The sequence below is a fragment of the Hibiscus syriacus genome, unplaced genomic scaffold (genome assembly GCF_006381635.1).
Source record: "Hibiscus syriacus cultivar Baekdansim isolate YM2019G1 unplaced genomic scaffold, ASM638163v2 tig00110963_pilon, whole genome shotgun sequence".
In the NCBI taxonomy this organism is placed as follows: Eukaryota; Viridiplantae; Streptophyta; class Magnoliopsida; order Malvales; family Malvaceae; genus Hibiscus; species Hibiscus syriacus.
This window is the reverse complement of record NW_024062936.1, coordinates 1,164,645-1,177,641: the sequence shown is the minus strand read 5'-3', so window position 1 is coordinate 1,177,641 and position 12,997 is coordinate 1,164,645. Positions and strand designations below refer to the sequence as shown.

Genomic DNA, 12,997 nt, shown 5'->3' with positions numbered 1-12,997 from the left:
AACTACTTTACTTATTCAAAGTATGATTTTAAACTATTATTGAAATAAAAATTCAAACTTCAAATTGTTAAATGTCAATATCCGAAAGACAAACTAAAAAGCCCTTTTTATTAGACGATCAATTTGATATTGAATCCAGCTGCCATCACTATGAGCCTTTCTAAATAAGATTTCTTTCTAGGCAACGTTTTGAACATTTTGCCTTTTGTTTCCCTCATTTTCATTATAGAATCTCCAGCAATCATCTTCGCCAATTAAGTTGCCACAATGTATTTGTTAACTATATATATATTAGCTTTATAAATAAATGAAAAAGAAGCTAAAGCGCTTTACTTTTTTATATGTACAAACAAGTTTTAAAAATAAAGATGCAAAGCCTCATAGGGCAGCAAAGGGAAGCAGAGAACAAAGCTGAAATTAAAGGCCATTTACATCCACAAAAAGAGAGGATCTATGCCACCTATTATTATTCTTCCTTAAAACTCTTTAGTTTCTAGGATCTTTTCTTATGGTTCCACCTAAGATTTGATGTTCAATATTAAAATAATAATTAACTGAGTTGTTCAGATCAGCGGTTGTTGGTTTTTGGCGTCCGCCATAGGCACTTCTATTTCGATGATTGTTTCAGATGAACGAACCGTCCATAACAAGTGAAAGAGAATAAAAAGGGTTTACGGTCACATCCATATTCGAACGGGAACACAGTATGGCGTGCCAAAAGAACGGTGCTCAATGATTCATTGCATTTCCAAACATTTTCTTTTCATTCTTAGAAATAAATAACAGGTATAAACATGGGCGAACCCAGAGACATATGCATTTCGGCTCATCAGCTCAGAGCCTGAGCCTGAGCCCTGAGGCTTATCTTTTACAGGGAAGAGCATATTCCAATACCATATTATCATGCATTCGTGTTTATGTTCAATTATCTGCATTTTATTCTTCTTGTTTTCCGAAAAGAAGAAACAAAAAACAGCCTTTACGTTTCTCAAAGCTGCGATGGTATCCATCAGTATGAACAGAAATGCATGCATGTTCATAATGGATCTGTTGATTTAAAATTGGTTGTTGTCTATACATAATCTTCGAAAATGACCTGGAAGTATTGCCGAAGCTTCATAATTTGATATAGTTTTGACGGTGAAGGTGATGTAATTAAAAAATGTAAAAGTAGTCCACCAATTATCAAACCAATGTCAATTTTATGTTATTAACTTAGTAATATTATGGTAAAATACACTATAAGCCACTCGGTTATGTGTATGGTAACAAACAGGTCGTTTTTGTTCTAAACATTATAATTTAATTACTCAATTAAAATATTATTACAAACATGCCACTCATCGATAAATATTAGTAGGAATAGTGATGTGGCCTAGTATATTAAACAATTCTAGTTCTAAGATTTACGCATTCTATCAATTTATTTCTAATTCAAGATAATTTAGTAAATCTAACTTTTTATATTTTAAGAAAATTATTAATTTAGTCTTTGTTTTTCCCTAAATTGATTGTTCTTCACTTAAAAATGTTATATTATTTTCAAGATATAATAATAATTTAACAATAATTTGTTATTGTCTTATGAAAGACTATAATTATTCAATTGTTGTTTTGATTTGACAAAACTTGTTTGGTTAAATAACAATGTAAAAATGAATAAATTGAGAAAAGTTATAAATATGAAAGGTTAAATTTATGAAAAGTTCAAATAGTATTTGTCTAAAATCTTTTATGGTCATTGACAACGCACACACACCCTATAAATATAACTGTTTGAACTTAAAATTTCTAAGTAAAACAATTATCTCTTCTACTATTAAGATCGATAATGAATTATGTATTGGATTTTAATCTGGTCCTAATGGCAAAGTGAGTGATTAAGTATAGATGCCCACTCCATTCACATACCATAATTGAAATGAAGACATTGTAGTTTAGAGAACATGGTAAAGGTGGAAAAGTAGACGCAAGTTCATAATTAATTTCTCATGTTAAAAGTCCCTTTTTTTCAACTATTTCAGCTCAATGTCCTTTCCCTCCATTATTTCCTTTGTTTCAACCACTAGCTATTCTTTGTCCTCTCTTTATATCTTGGGATTCTCCAAGTCAACTCTTTGTTTGTACTATAAATATATACCACTAATTAAGCTCATCAGTAACATCCAAATCATTTGAGACAAACCAGTGCAGAAACTTCACCTTCCTCTCCTCTACTAGTACATTTTTTTATTACTCAAAATTTGTTTTCTTTTACTAGTTTGTTTTGGATATAAGTGATAAAAATGGAGAACGAGGATGTTCCGTCATCTCCTTCAACCCCTGCAACACCAGGTACTCCTGGTGCACCACTGTTTGGGGTGGTTAGGGGAGATCAAAGAGGAGGGATTTCGAGAAAATCCCTTCTCAAAAGCTGCAAATGCTTCAGTGTTGAAGAATGGTCCATGGAAGAAGGGAGATTACCCCCTGTCTCCTGCTCATTGCCGCCTCCTCCGGTCTCACTCGCAAGAAAGGTAAACACAAGTAACATACGAGAGATCTTTATGTGGTTTAGTGTCAAACAGATGATTTGAGAATTCAACTGACACCTGCAGGTGGGAGCTGAGTTCATAGGCACTTTCATACTGATCTTTGCAGGTACAGCCACTGCTATTGTGAACCAAAAGACCCAGGGCTCCGAAACACTGATCGGCCTGGCCGCCTCCACTGGACTTGCTGTCATGATTGTTATACTCTCCACCGGTCACATCTCGGGAGCACATCTCAATCCAGCTGTCACCGTTGCCTTTGCTGCACTCAAACACTTTCCTTGGAAACATGTACAGGGTTAAAACCTACGCCTTTCCATTTTCCATTTTTGTGTATGTGTGTTTAAAATGGAGTAACATATTTCTGGGAAGGTGCCGGTGTACATTGGAGCACAAGTAATGGCGTCACTGTGTGCTGCATTTGCACTGAAAGGAGTGTTTCATCCGATGATGGGAGGGGGAGTGACAGTTCCTTCAGGGGGATTGGGTCAAGCTTTTGCTATGGAATTCATTATTAGCTTCAATCTCATGTTTGTTGTCACTGCTGTAGCCACCGACACCAGAGCTGTAAGCCCCCTTCTTCATCTCCATACTTTATGTTTTTCTACCTTAAAAACAGAAACACAATTCATTATTAGCTAGCTTCCTTTTTTCTTTTTTACTCTCTCATGTTCGGCTCGAAGACACTTTCTCAAGAACCCTCCAAGAGACAAGAGTACCCCTTTATGATTTAATTATATATATCATAGAAAAAAATCAATTTTTCCAGAATCAATAGTCAATGAAGATGGTTGGCAAATGGCAAGCTCAATCTCCAATGCATGAAAATATAAAAAAAAAACTAAATGATAATGATAAAATACTATATCAGATCATCTATTCGCTCGAGTGATGGATCCATAAGTAGAGATTTAGAACACTAAAATTGATGTTGAGGGAATATTGTAGTGTGACCATGAGAGATGAATTGTGTGCAGGTGGGTGAGTTGGCGGGAATCGCGGTTGGAGCCACTGTAATGCTCAATATACTCATAGCCGGGTATGTTAACATTTTTCTGATTTTTTATTATTATTATTATTAGTCGACAAGATAAACAGCAAAGCAAAGAGCCAAAGACACAAGACAGAGAGAGAACTTGTAAAACAAGCAAAGTGATCAAAGAAGGCCGCCATTTAGAAATATATATATAAAAAAAAGTATCTGAGTCATCCATTAGTTGTGGTTGTGGAAGTGGAAGTGGAAGTGGAAGTGGAAGGAGACAATGATCACATGTTTGGTTATTGAAGACCGCCAGCTTCATAGATCAAGAACTTAAAACATATAACAGAGACAAGTGTATTTTAAGATATTTCTTTTTCTCTTGAAGGAAATATTTAAATCAGATGCTTCAGATCAGCTTAGAGGACCGTATACTGTTTTGTAGTTAACGCAACCACTCTTGGTTTTTTTTGTGGTGTGGAAACAGACCATTTACAGGTGCTTCGATGAATCCAGTAAGAACACTAGGACCGGCCATGGCAGCAAATAACTACAAAGCTATATGGGTGTACTTCACTGCCCCCATACTGGGAGCCCTTTGTGGTGCAGGAACCTATACTGCAGTCAAGCTGCCCGAGGAAGATGGTGAAAAGCCATCAAATGTGAGGAGCTTCAGGAGGTAATTTGCAGATGGCTCAATACTCGGTTTCATAATTATATATGTTCACACATTGGCTTCTGGATATAGCTCTGAGTATGTATCAATCATATATTATAGTCAAAGTGTATATTAGAGTTTGATATGGGAAACAACTAAAATAAAGATGACAAGTCGCATCTCTCATGGTGTATATTGTTCGATTTCACAAAGTACTTACAAGGATCATTTCAAATTTAAGATAATATTAACCAAATACACGAAATTTGGGGTCCAATATGATTTAGACAAAGTGAACCCCAAACCCAAACAAAGAAATAATATTAGGCTTTCTCAACTGCACTCATAACCAATCATATCTCCGGTTTCCATCCACTTCTTTTCTCCGTCAAACATAGGGCGTGAACTTCATGGTTAGAGGTAGAGGTGGCAAACGGGTCATTCAGATCGAGTTTAGGTCGGGTTATTTCGGGTCATGTTATTTTGGATCTAGATCATATTTAGTTTAATTTTGTTCGGATCGGATCTGATTCGGGTGTACGGTAAATCAGGTCGGGTCGGTATCGAGTCAATCAATTTTTCGGGTCGGGTGATTATCGGATCAATTTTTTCAGTTCGATTTCGGGTCGGGTGATTATCGGATCAATTTTTTCAGTTCGATTTCAGGTCGGGTCAATATCGGATGAGTTTATTTTCGGTTTAGGTCAACCTTTAGATCATGTCAATTCGGGTTGAATTGATTATGAGTCTAATCACCTAATCAAGTATATATAAAATTATTGATATATTCTTGTAAAAAATGTCTTCTTATTTGTTAATCTTATCATTTAAGCCTAATTTTAGTTCTCAATCATTTAATATTTTGAATTATACCAACATTTAGAGATGATAAATCGATAATTTGACACAAATACGATCCTATAATGTGTGTTAGAATTTGTTATCAAAATTTTATATTGATCGTGTATGAAAAGTTTATAATGAGAACTATTTGATAAAAAAATAAAATTTTATTAAAAAATTTATTTCCAATTACAAATTTAAACTTTTTATTAAAATTTTAAAAATAATACATAACTTTATTTGTTAAATTTTAGTCGTAACATAAGTAAACTTTATGTTATTTTTATTATAAATCTAATATTATTCCCTTGTTTTAGTTGTTTTATATTATTTCTATTATAAATATAATATTTTTATTACAAGAAAGAAAAGTAAACTTTATTTATTATTGTTTTCAATCTTACAAATTAGATTCTTACTTTTATATTCCTCTTATGTGATAACATAAGTAAACTTTATATTATATTATTTCTATTATAAATATAATATTTTTATTACAAGAAAGAAAAGTAAACTTTATTTATTATTGTTTTCAATCTTACAAATTAGATTCTTACTTTTATATTCCTCTTATGTGATAACATAAGTAAACTTTCTATTATATTTATTATAAATATAATATTTTTAATAAATTATAAATATTTAAATTAATTTATTATTCAGTTCGGATTAATTTCTTTTCGGGTTGCTTTTAGGTAGGGTTAAATTTAGTTCGGATTGGGTTAAAATTCGGTTTGAGTTTCTTTCGGTTTGGGTTAATTTCGGTTTCGATTTGGGTTGCTTTCGGTTTCACTAAATTTTGGGTCATATATGGTTTAGATCGGGTATGAGTTGGGTATCAGATCAAATTTGATTATCATATTCGGATTAATATCGGGTGTTGGGTCTAGTAAATCAGTCGTGTAATCGGGTTAAGGTCAAGTTTTCCAGGTCTAGTTAGAGGAATCGAGAATTTTTAAAACATATATTATTTTATAAATACCTCAAATTAGTTAAAAATATAATTGTTTTAATTATTAGATTTTTAAAAGTTATAATATAAATGTTAAATTTTATTAAATATTATAAATAAAAATAAACTATATAAATAATCTTATTTGTTTTTGGTATGAGCAATTTTGATCACTAATTAACAATTTAAGTATGTTAATCCCTTGCATCATGAATCCGTTCAATTTTGAGATTCAAAATAAACTATACGAATAAACTTTATATTATTTTTATTATAAATATAATATTATTTCCTTTTTTAGTTGTTTTCTATTATTTTTATTATAAATCTAATATTTTTAATAAATTATCAATTTTATTTAAATTGTTTTATTATTCAAAATAACTTTTATTGTTTAAATTAAAGCAAACTTCTTTATATGTATTCAAAATCAAGATAGATTTCATTATTTAAGCTAAAAAAATAATTTTATTTATATATATTTTTTATATATTTACAAATACTATATATATAAATATGATGTTCTTCTTTAACTCACGAAATTCAAAATTTAAGAATTTTATCTATCGTTGCTCAGTCCTGTTAGTTTCAATCGTCACTCAGCTCCTGTCAGCTCCAACTAAAAATTGATATTAAATCAGTAAACGATTATTAAAGGTGATACTGATATTCATTAAATTATTACTAAAATTGGTAGCTAACTAGGAATATAATTAAAAAAAGAGAATAAAATATATATTATTTTACTATTCATCACATTTTTAAAATATATACGATAACAATAAATCACTCGTCCATTTTTACTCATTTATCAAGTAAAATATCAGGTCAATGTTCGATTCAAATCAAATTTGAATAAATTAAAGTCAGTTTACTTTCGGTTCAAGTTATTTTTAGTTAGGATTAATTTATGTTTGTGTTGCTTTCGAGTCAGGTTAAATTCGGTTCGAGTTTCTTCTGATCGGGTTAAAATTCGATTCGGGTTTCTTTCGGTTTGAGTTAATTTCGGTTCAGGTTGTTTTTGGTTCGAGTTAATTTATGTTTGGATTATTTTCGATTCAGGTTAATTTCAGTTTTGTTTGCTTTTGGTTTCGCTAAATTTTGGATCAAGTATGGTTCGAGTCAGGTATAGAGCGGATATCGGATCAAATTTGATTATCATATTCGAGTAATATCGGATATTGAGTTGGATAAATCAGTTCAAGTAATCGAGTCCGGGTCAAGTCAGGGTCAATTCTGGGCAGGGCAGAAGGGGCGCTTGCCCAGGGCCCATAAAGTTTTATAATTTTTATACTATATATATTTTTAAGCGGCTCATAAAAGTTTTATAATTTTTATACTATATATTTTTTAAGTATAGACACATCAACATCACTATTTAAAAGAGGAATGGGGCCCTGGGCCGGATAGAATGGTTTCTATTATTTGTTTATTTTAATAAAAAATTAATATTAATTTTATACTATATATTTTTTATAATTTTTTTAAAATAAAAGCTTATTTCTTTTATTTTGTCCCGGGTCAAAAAATAATCAGGGCCAGCGCTGGGTCAAGTTTACTAGGTTTAAACATAAAAAACATAAGAAAGGATTTAAATTAAATACATCATAAAAGGACCTACGTATAACTTGCATCATCCCCTTAAATCTTAAGGGGATTGAATTTGACTCAAACTTCATAATTGACAATTTATATAGCTACTATTATAGGATCCATAAGACAATAATTAAATTGTAACGATATAAACACTATGCTTATTTTATTAAGGACCTTATCTCACGTATGCATGCTTCTAAAAACTTAGGGTTGTTTATTTGACAAAGAAATTAGAGTTGTTAATTTGTTTCTTCTATTGCAAGTTTAATTGTTTTTACGGTAAGCATATTCACCCTAGCTAGTTAAAGTCCACCATTAATTTACCTGCAGTTGTGTAAGCAGATGAGCCCCACACCAGAAAGAAAAAGTGCTCTCTCTCTTTATTTACTCAAATTATTCAAACTTATGCAGATATTGAAAGCAATATATATTTATGGGTAAACTACATAAATGACCACCTAACTATGGGGTTTGATCTCAAATGACCATCATTTTCAAATTTGCATCGATATGACAACTGAACTATTTAAATAATTTTAATATAGCCGCCACATGTCATTAACATTAATGGAAGTGTTTATGTGAAAGTTAACAAAATTTGTATAACTAGAGCGCGGGTCCTTGTAAAGTTACGTATTCGCGGCATTGGCGCCCTGCTTTGTTTTCTTCCATTTTATATGATTTGTTTCTTTGGATTTTCATTTAATGCAATTTGATCTTGATTCTGTTTTTAATTTGTCTAATGCCTTAATTTGAGCATTAACTTTAAAATCTTTTATTCTACTTTATATATTAAATTTATAGATTAAATCCCCTAGATTTTAGAATTAATCAACAACAACAACAACAACAACAAAACCCAATTCCCATATGTATGGGGTAAGGGGGAGGTAGGGTAGTAGGCTGCCCCCAACGCCAGGTTGAGAATAGCTTCCGTGAAAGACCTCCGGCAGTCAAAAAAATTAAAAATACAGATAAAATGCAATACATGTATAAATAATTACATAAATACATAACTAAACAGTATTCATATGCAGTCATTAATACCATATGTGCTTCTGTAATGGGGAGTAATCCCTGCAAAATAATCCCTGCGAAAGAATCTCTGTATATAGACAGAAACATAAGACCCGGCTAAATTTATACATAGGAAACATGACGAGAATGATACACAGAAGACAACGATATCAAGCCCAGTTCTAATCATTCATAAATACCAATAACAGGAAAGTATAAAAAGTAAAAGTCATGGAAATTACTACAAATGCCTTTAAAAGAAGACAAAGATGATACACCCTATAGATTGGACCCACACTACTCGACTACCCTAGTCTTAAGCCTCCATAATTTCCTATCATAGGTCATGTCTTCGGTAAGGCCTAAATCCATCAAATCAGATCTCAAGCAGTCATCCCACTTCCGCCTTGGTCGTCCTTTCCTTCTGGCACCGTCGACTGTAATCGACTCTACCCTCCTGACCGCATCCGACGGTAGTCGCCTAAGGACGTGCCCAAACCACCGTAGTCTTCCTTCCCTCAATTTTTCGGAAACAGACACCACCCCTAAGGACATCCTAATAGCAGAGTTTGTCGTCATATCCCACAGAGTCCTACCACATGTCCATCGAAGCATTCTCATTTCTGCGGCCTCTATCCTCCTTACGTGATCCTTCTTGGGTGCCCAACATTCTGATCCATACAACAGCGCTGGTCTTATTGCCATTCTATAAAATTTTCCCTTAAGTTTTAGAGGCACCTTCTTGTCACACAAAACTCCACTAGCGGCCCTCCACTTTAGCCATCCCGCCTTTATACGGTGTGTAACGTCATCATCTACACCCCCATCTTTATGTATCATAGACCCTAAGTACTTGAAACAATCCTTTGAGGGAAGAACGTGTCATTCTATGCATACTTCTACATCTTCATCGTTTTGGTTCCCATTGAAGTTCGAACATAAATACTCTGTCTTTTCAAGATTGATCCTTAAACCTTTTTCTTCCAAAGCAGTCTTCCAGGTAGCCAGTTTACTATTCAACTCAGATTTTCTTTCAGCAACGAGGACAATGTCGTCAGCGAAAAGCATACACCAAGGTACACCGTCTGGTGTCGCACAATAGATGTCGTCAGCGAAGATTTTAGAATTAATCGATGAGTCAATTCTCACACTTGTTATCAAGATAATATGCATGTTATATAACTTGTTCATATTTAGGCTGAAAAATAAAACTAAATAACTTAATTGCATTTGAACCCAAGATCAGTTAGTAACCAAGCAAAACATTAACTAATAGGCTAAATCTAATTTTTAAGAATCTATGAAAATATTTTTATATATTATATAGCATAGTTAATGATAGAAATAAAAATCGACAAGTGAGGACTTAAATTTAGGCCAATTGAAAATATGATAACATTTAAATTGCTAAAGAAATCTAATATATTTTTAAATTAAATTTATTTATTAATAAGTATATATATGAAATTATATATATAATTAAATTAAAAATTTATTTAACATACATGAACTCACGAGCACAATTTAAAATCAAAAGACAAATTTATAATTTGAATCTTAAATATTTTTCTTATGATTATAATTTGAATGATTTGATATATATAATCATTAGAAAATAAATATAAAATTATTTTTTCTGCTTAAACTTGATCGAGTTATATAAAATATATATTATCTCAATAATAAGCGTGAGAATTAGTTCAATGATTAAGACATGTGTAGCTTACCTTTGGGACCCAAGTTGGTTTCCCTTGGGATTCATCATAATTTATATAATTTATTTTTACTTCAATACAAAAGGTGACACATGTCACCCTTTGATTAGATTGAAAACTTATTAAATTAAAATTAAAAACCCTCTAATCATATTGTGACATTGTCGTAATTTGATTGGATAAATAAATTTATTGAATCAAATTAAAATTATGACCTAATTAAAAATTAAGAATTAAAGTTAATATTGAAATCATTTAAGTAGTTTCGTGGTCATATTGACACAAATTTAAAAAATGATGGTCATTTCAAAATCAAATACATAGTTAGGTGGTCATTTATATAGTTTATCCTATATTTATTGTTGCTATTGAATCTAAAAACAACCGAAAAGGATGTAACTTAGGGTCTGTTTATTTGGCTGTAATTGGTTTTCTGAAGATGTTGTTTAAACTTTTTTTTCCACTAGTTGATGAGTTTTTTTTAAAAATTATTTATTACAAATATTAAATAAAATAAATAATATTATTTATCATAAAACTTAATATTATTATTTTTAAAATATTGAAATAATTTATTTATTATTAAATGTTATTTTTATAATTTAATTAATAAAAATATTAATATTGGTATATTTTATTGAAATAAAAATATTATAAATTATATTAATTATTTATTAAAGTAATAATGTTATATTATATTTAAAAATATTAATTAGTATATTTTAAATATCTTTATTAAAATATTTATTAGATTATTTTATTAATATGAAATATTTAAATAATATTATTCATTATTAATAATTTAATAATATTATTTCTATGAAATTAATAAATAATATAAATTTTATTAATAATTTATTATATATTATTAAAATAAAAATATTATATTATATTATTAGAAATATTAATAAATATATTTTAAATATTTTAATAATTAAATTTTTGATTAAATGATATTAAAATATTTTATTAATATTAAATTCAGAAAATAAAATTATTTTGAGTATTTATTCTTTGAAGTGAAAGTTCGTGTTGAGTTAATCGAATGACGAAATTGGCCAAGAGGGGGGTGAATTGGCAATAAAAATTTTGTGGAAGCTTTTGCAGAAAATTGAAAGTAATTGCACAGCGATTTACAGTGGTTCGACTTTCTCAAACAAAGTCTACGTCCACTACCTTAGCTATCCACACTAAGGATTTTCCAACAAATTCACTAATTTGTTCTTTCTTTTGAGGCCAAAGAGATAACCTTACAATTCCCTCAAGAGTATACCCCTACTCTTGAGAACACTCTTTTCTCAAAGAGAAGATTACAAATTTGCAAACTTACAAGAAAACCTCACAAGGTAAGATGTTTGCACAATTCTAGAACAAAGAAAAGAACACTCAAAGATGAATACAATTTGAGCACAAAAAGTGTTCTTGAAAGCAAAATGAATATTGAATGAAAATGGGCTTTGAAATGCTCAAACTTGAGGTTTGATGCTTTCTCTTTGATTCTCTCTTGATTCTAGTTGCTTGATATTTCTTGTTACTGATCAATGGCTTCTAAGCTTGCTTAAATACACCTTGGATCACTTCTGAACGTTGGGGATGATTAGAGAAGATATTATAGCCGTTTTAGTGTGAAAACATTTAATAAAACAGCTTGGAGTGTGGGGGGAATCAGTTCCCCCTCATAGGGAATCGGTTCCCTAAGTGTAAAATTCAAATATTTCGACCGTTGTACAAGGGGGGAATCGGTACCCCCTTGGGGGGAATCGGTTCCCTCCGAGCATACTGGAATTCTCGGAGCCAAACCATTCAGGGGGGAATCGGTTCCTCCTATGGGGGGAATCGGTTCCCTCTGAGCAATCTGGAAATTTTGGCTTTGAATTGGTTCGAAATACTTTGTAAAATTATTTTGAAATTGTTTTATGATTAAAACTTAATTTTACACTTAAGTAAGGATTAAAAATGATTTTTGAAATATTTGGAGTAATGTTTTGATATTCGAATAGTTATATCGAATATACTTAGAAATCATTTGGAAAATCTTAAAATCCATTTAACTTAATTTATTATATCGAAATATCAAAATGTTTCAACAATCTCCCCCTTTTTGATATAACAAAACATTTTAGTAATTTTAAGATTTTTGAAATCAAGTTTTGAAATTAAAATTACTCCCCCTTACTTTAACACTTCTTCAATTTGTTATGTAAAAACATTTAACACATTTTCTTCTCCCCCTTTTTGTTAAATCAAAAAGACATTGTAAAACAAGGTTTTGAAATCATTTAGCCAATTGATTTATTAATTATAAGCTTTAGCTGCTAAGATCACAATCAAAAGAGAGATTATCCATTAGTTTCATAAATCAATATTCATAAATAATGTGATATGGCAAAATTGCTCATATTGCTAATGATGATGTAAATGATGCAAAAACGAATAAAACACACCAAACATATAAGTTCACACTATCCATAAATCCAAAATCCAACAATCCACAAAATCAAACAATTCAAAATGTTGAAAAAATATTCATTTTGTTCAAAGTTTTAAAGCTAAACATAAAATCAAGCATCCGGATCGGTAGGAGGAAAACGGGCTCGCATAGCAGCCATTTCATGAGTTAGTTCATTGATACGAGCGTTGGTTGATTCATTGTTTGCACGTATCTCCCGAAGAATCTCTAATTGTTGAGCTCCCATTGTGGAAAAATGA

At 30.8% G+C, this 12,997-nt stretch overlaps 1 protein-coding gene across 1 annotated transcript; it reads left to right on the top strand.

The window, feature by feature from the left end:
• The first annotated feature begins 2,185 nt into the window (after positions 1 to 2,185).
• LOC120148535 (aquaporin NIP6-1-like) lies at positions 2,186 to 4,357 on the top strand. Its single transcript, XM_039161627.1, has 5 exons — positions 2,186 to 2,513; positions 2,595 to 2,819; positions 2,901 to 3,095; positions 3,506 to 3,567; positions 3,995 to 4,357. The coding sequence occupies exons 1-5, from the start codon at positions 2,286 to 2,288 to the stop codon at positions 4,188 to 4,190; spliced, it is 906 nt and encodes a 301-aa protein (XP_039017558.1). The 5' UTR covers positions 2,186 to 2,285; the 3' UTR covers positions 4,191 to 4,357.
• Positions 4,358 to 12,997: the final 8,640 nt, after the last annotated feature.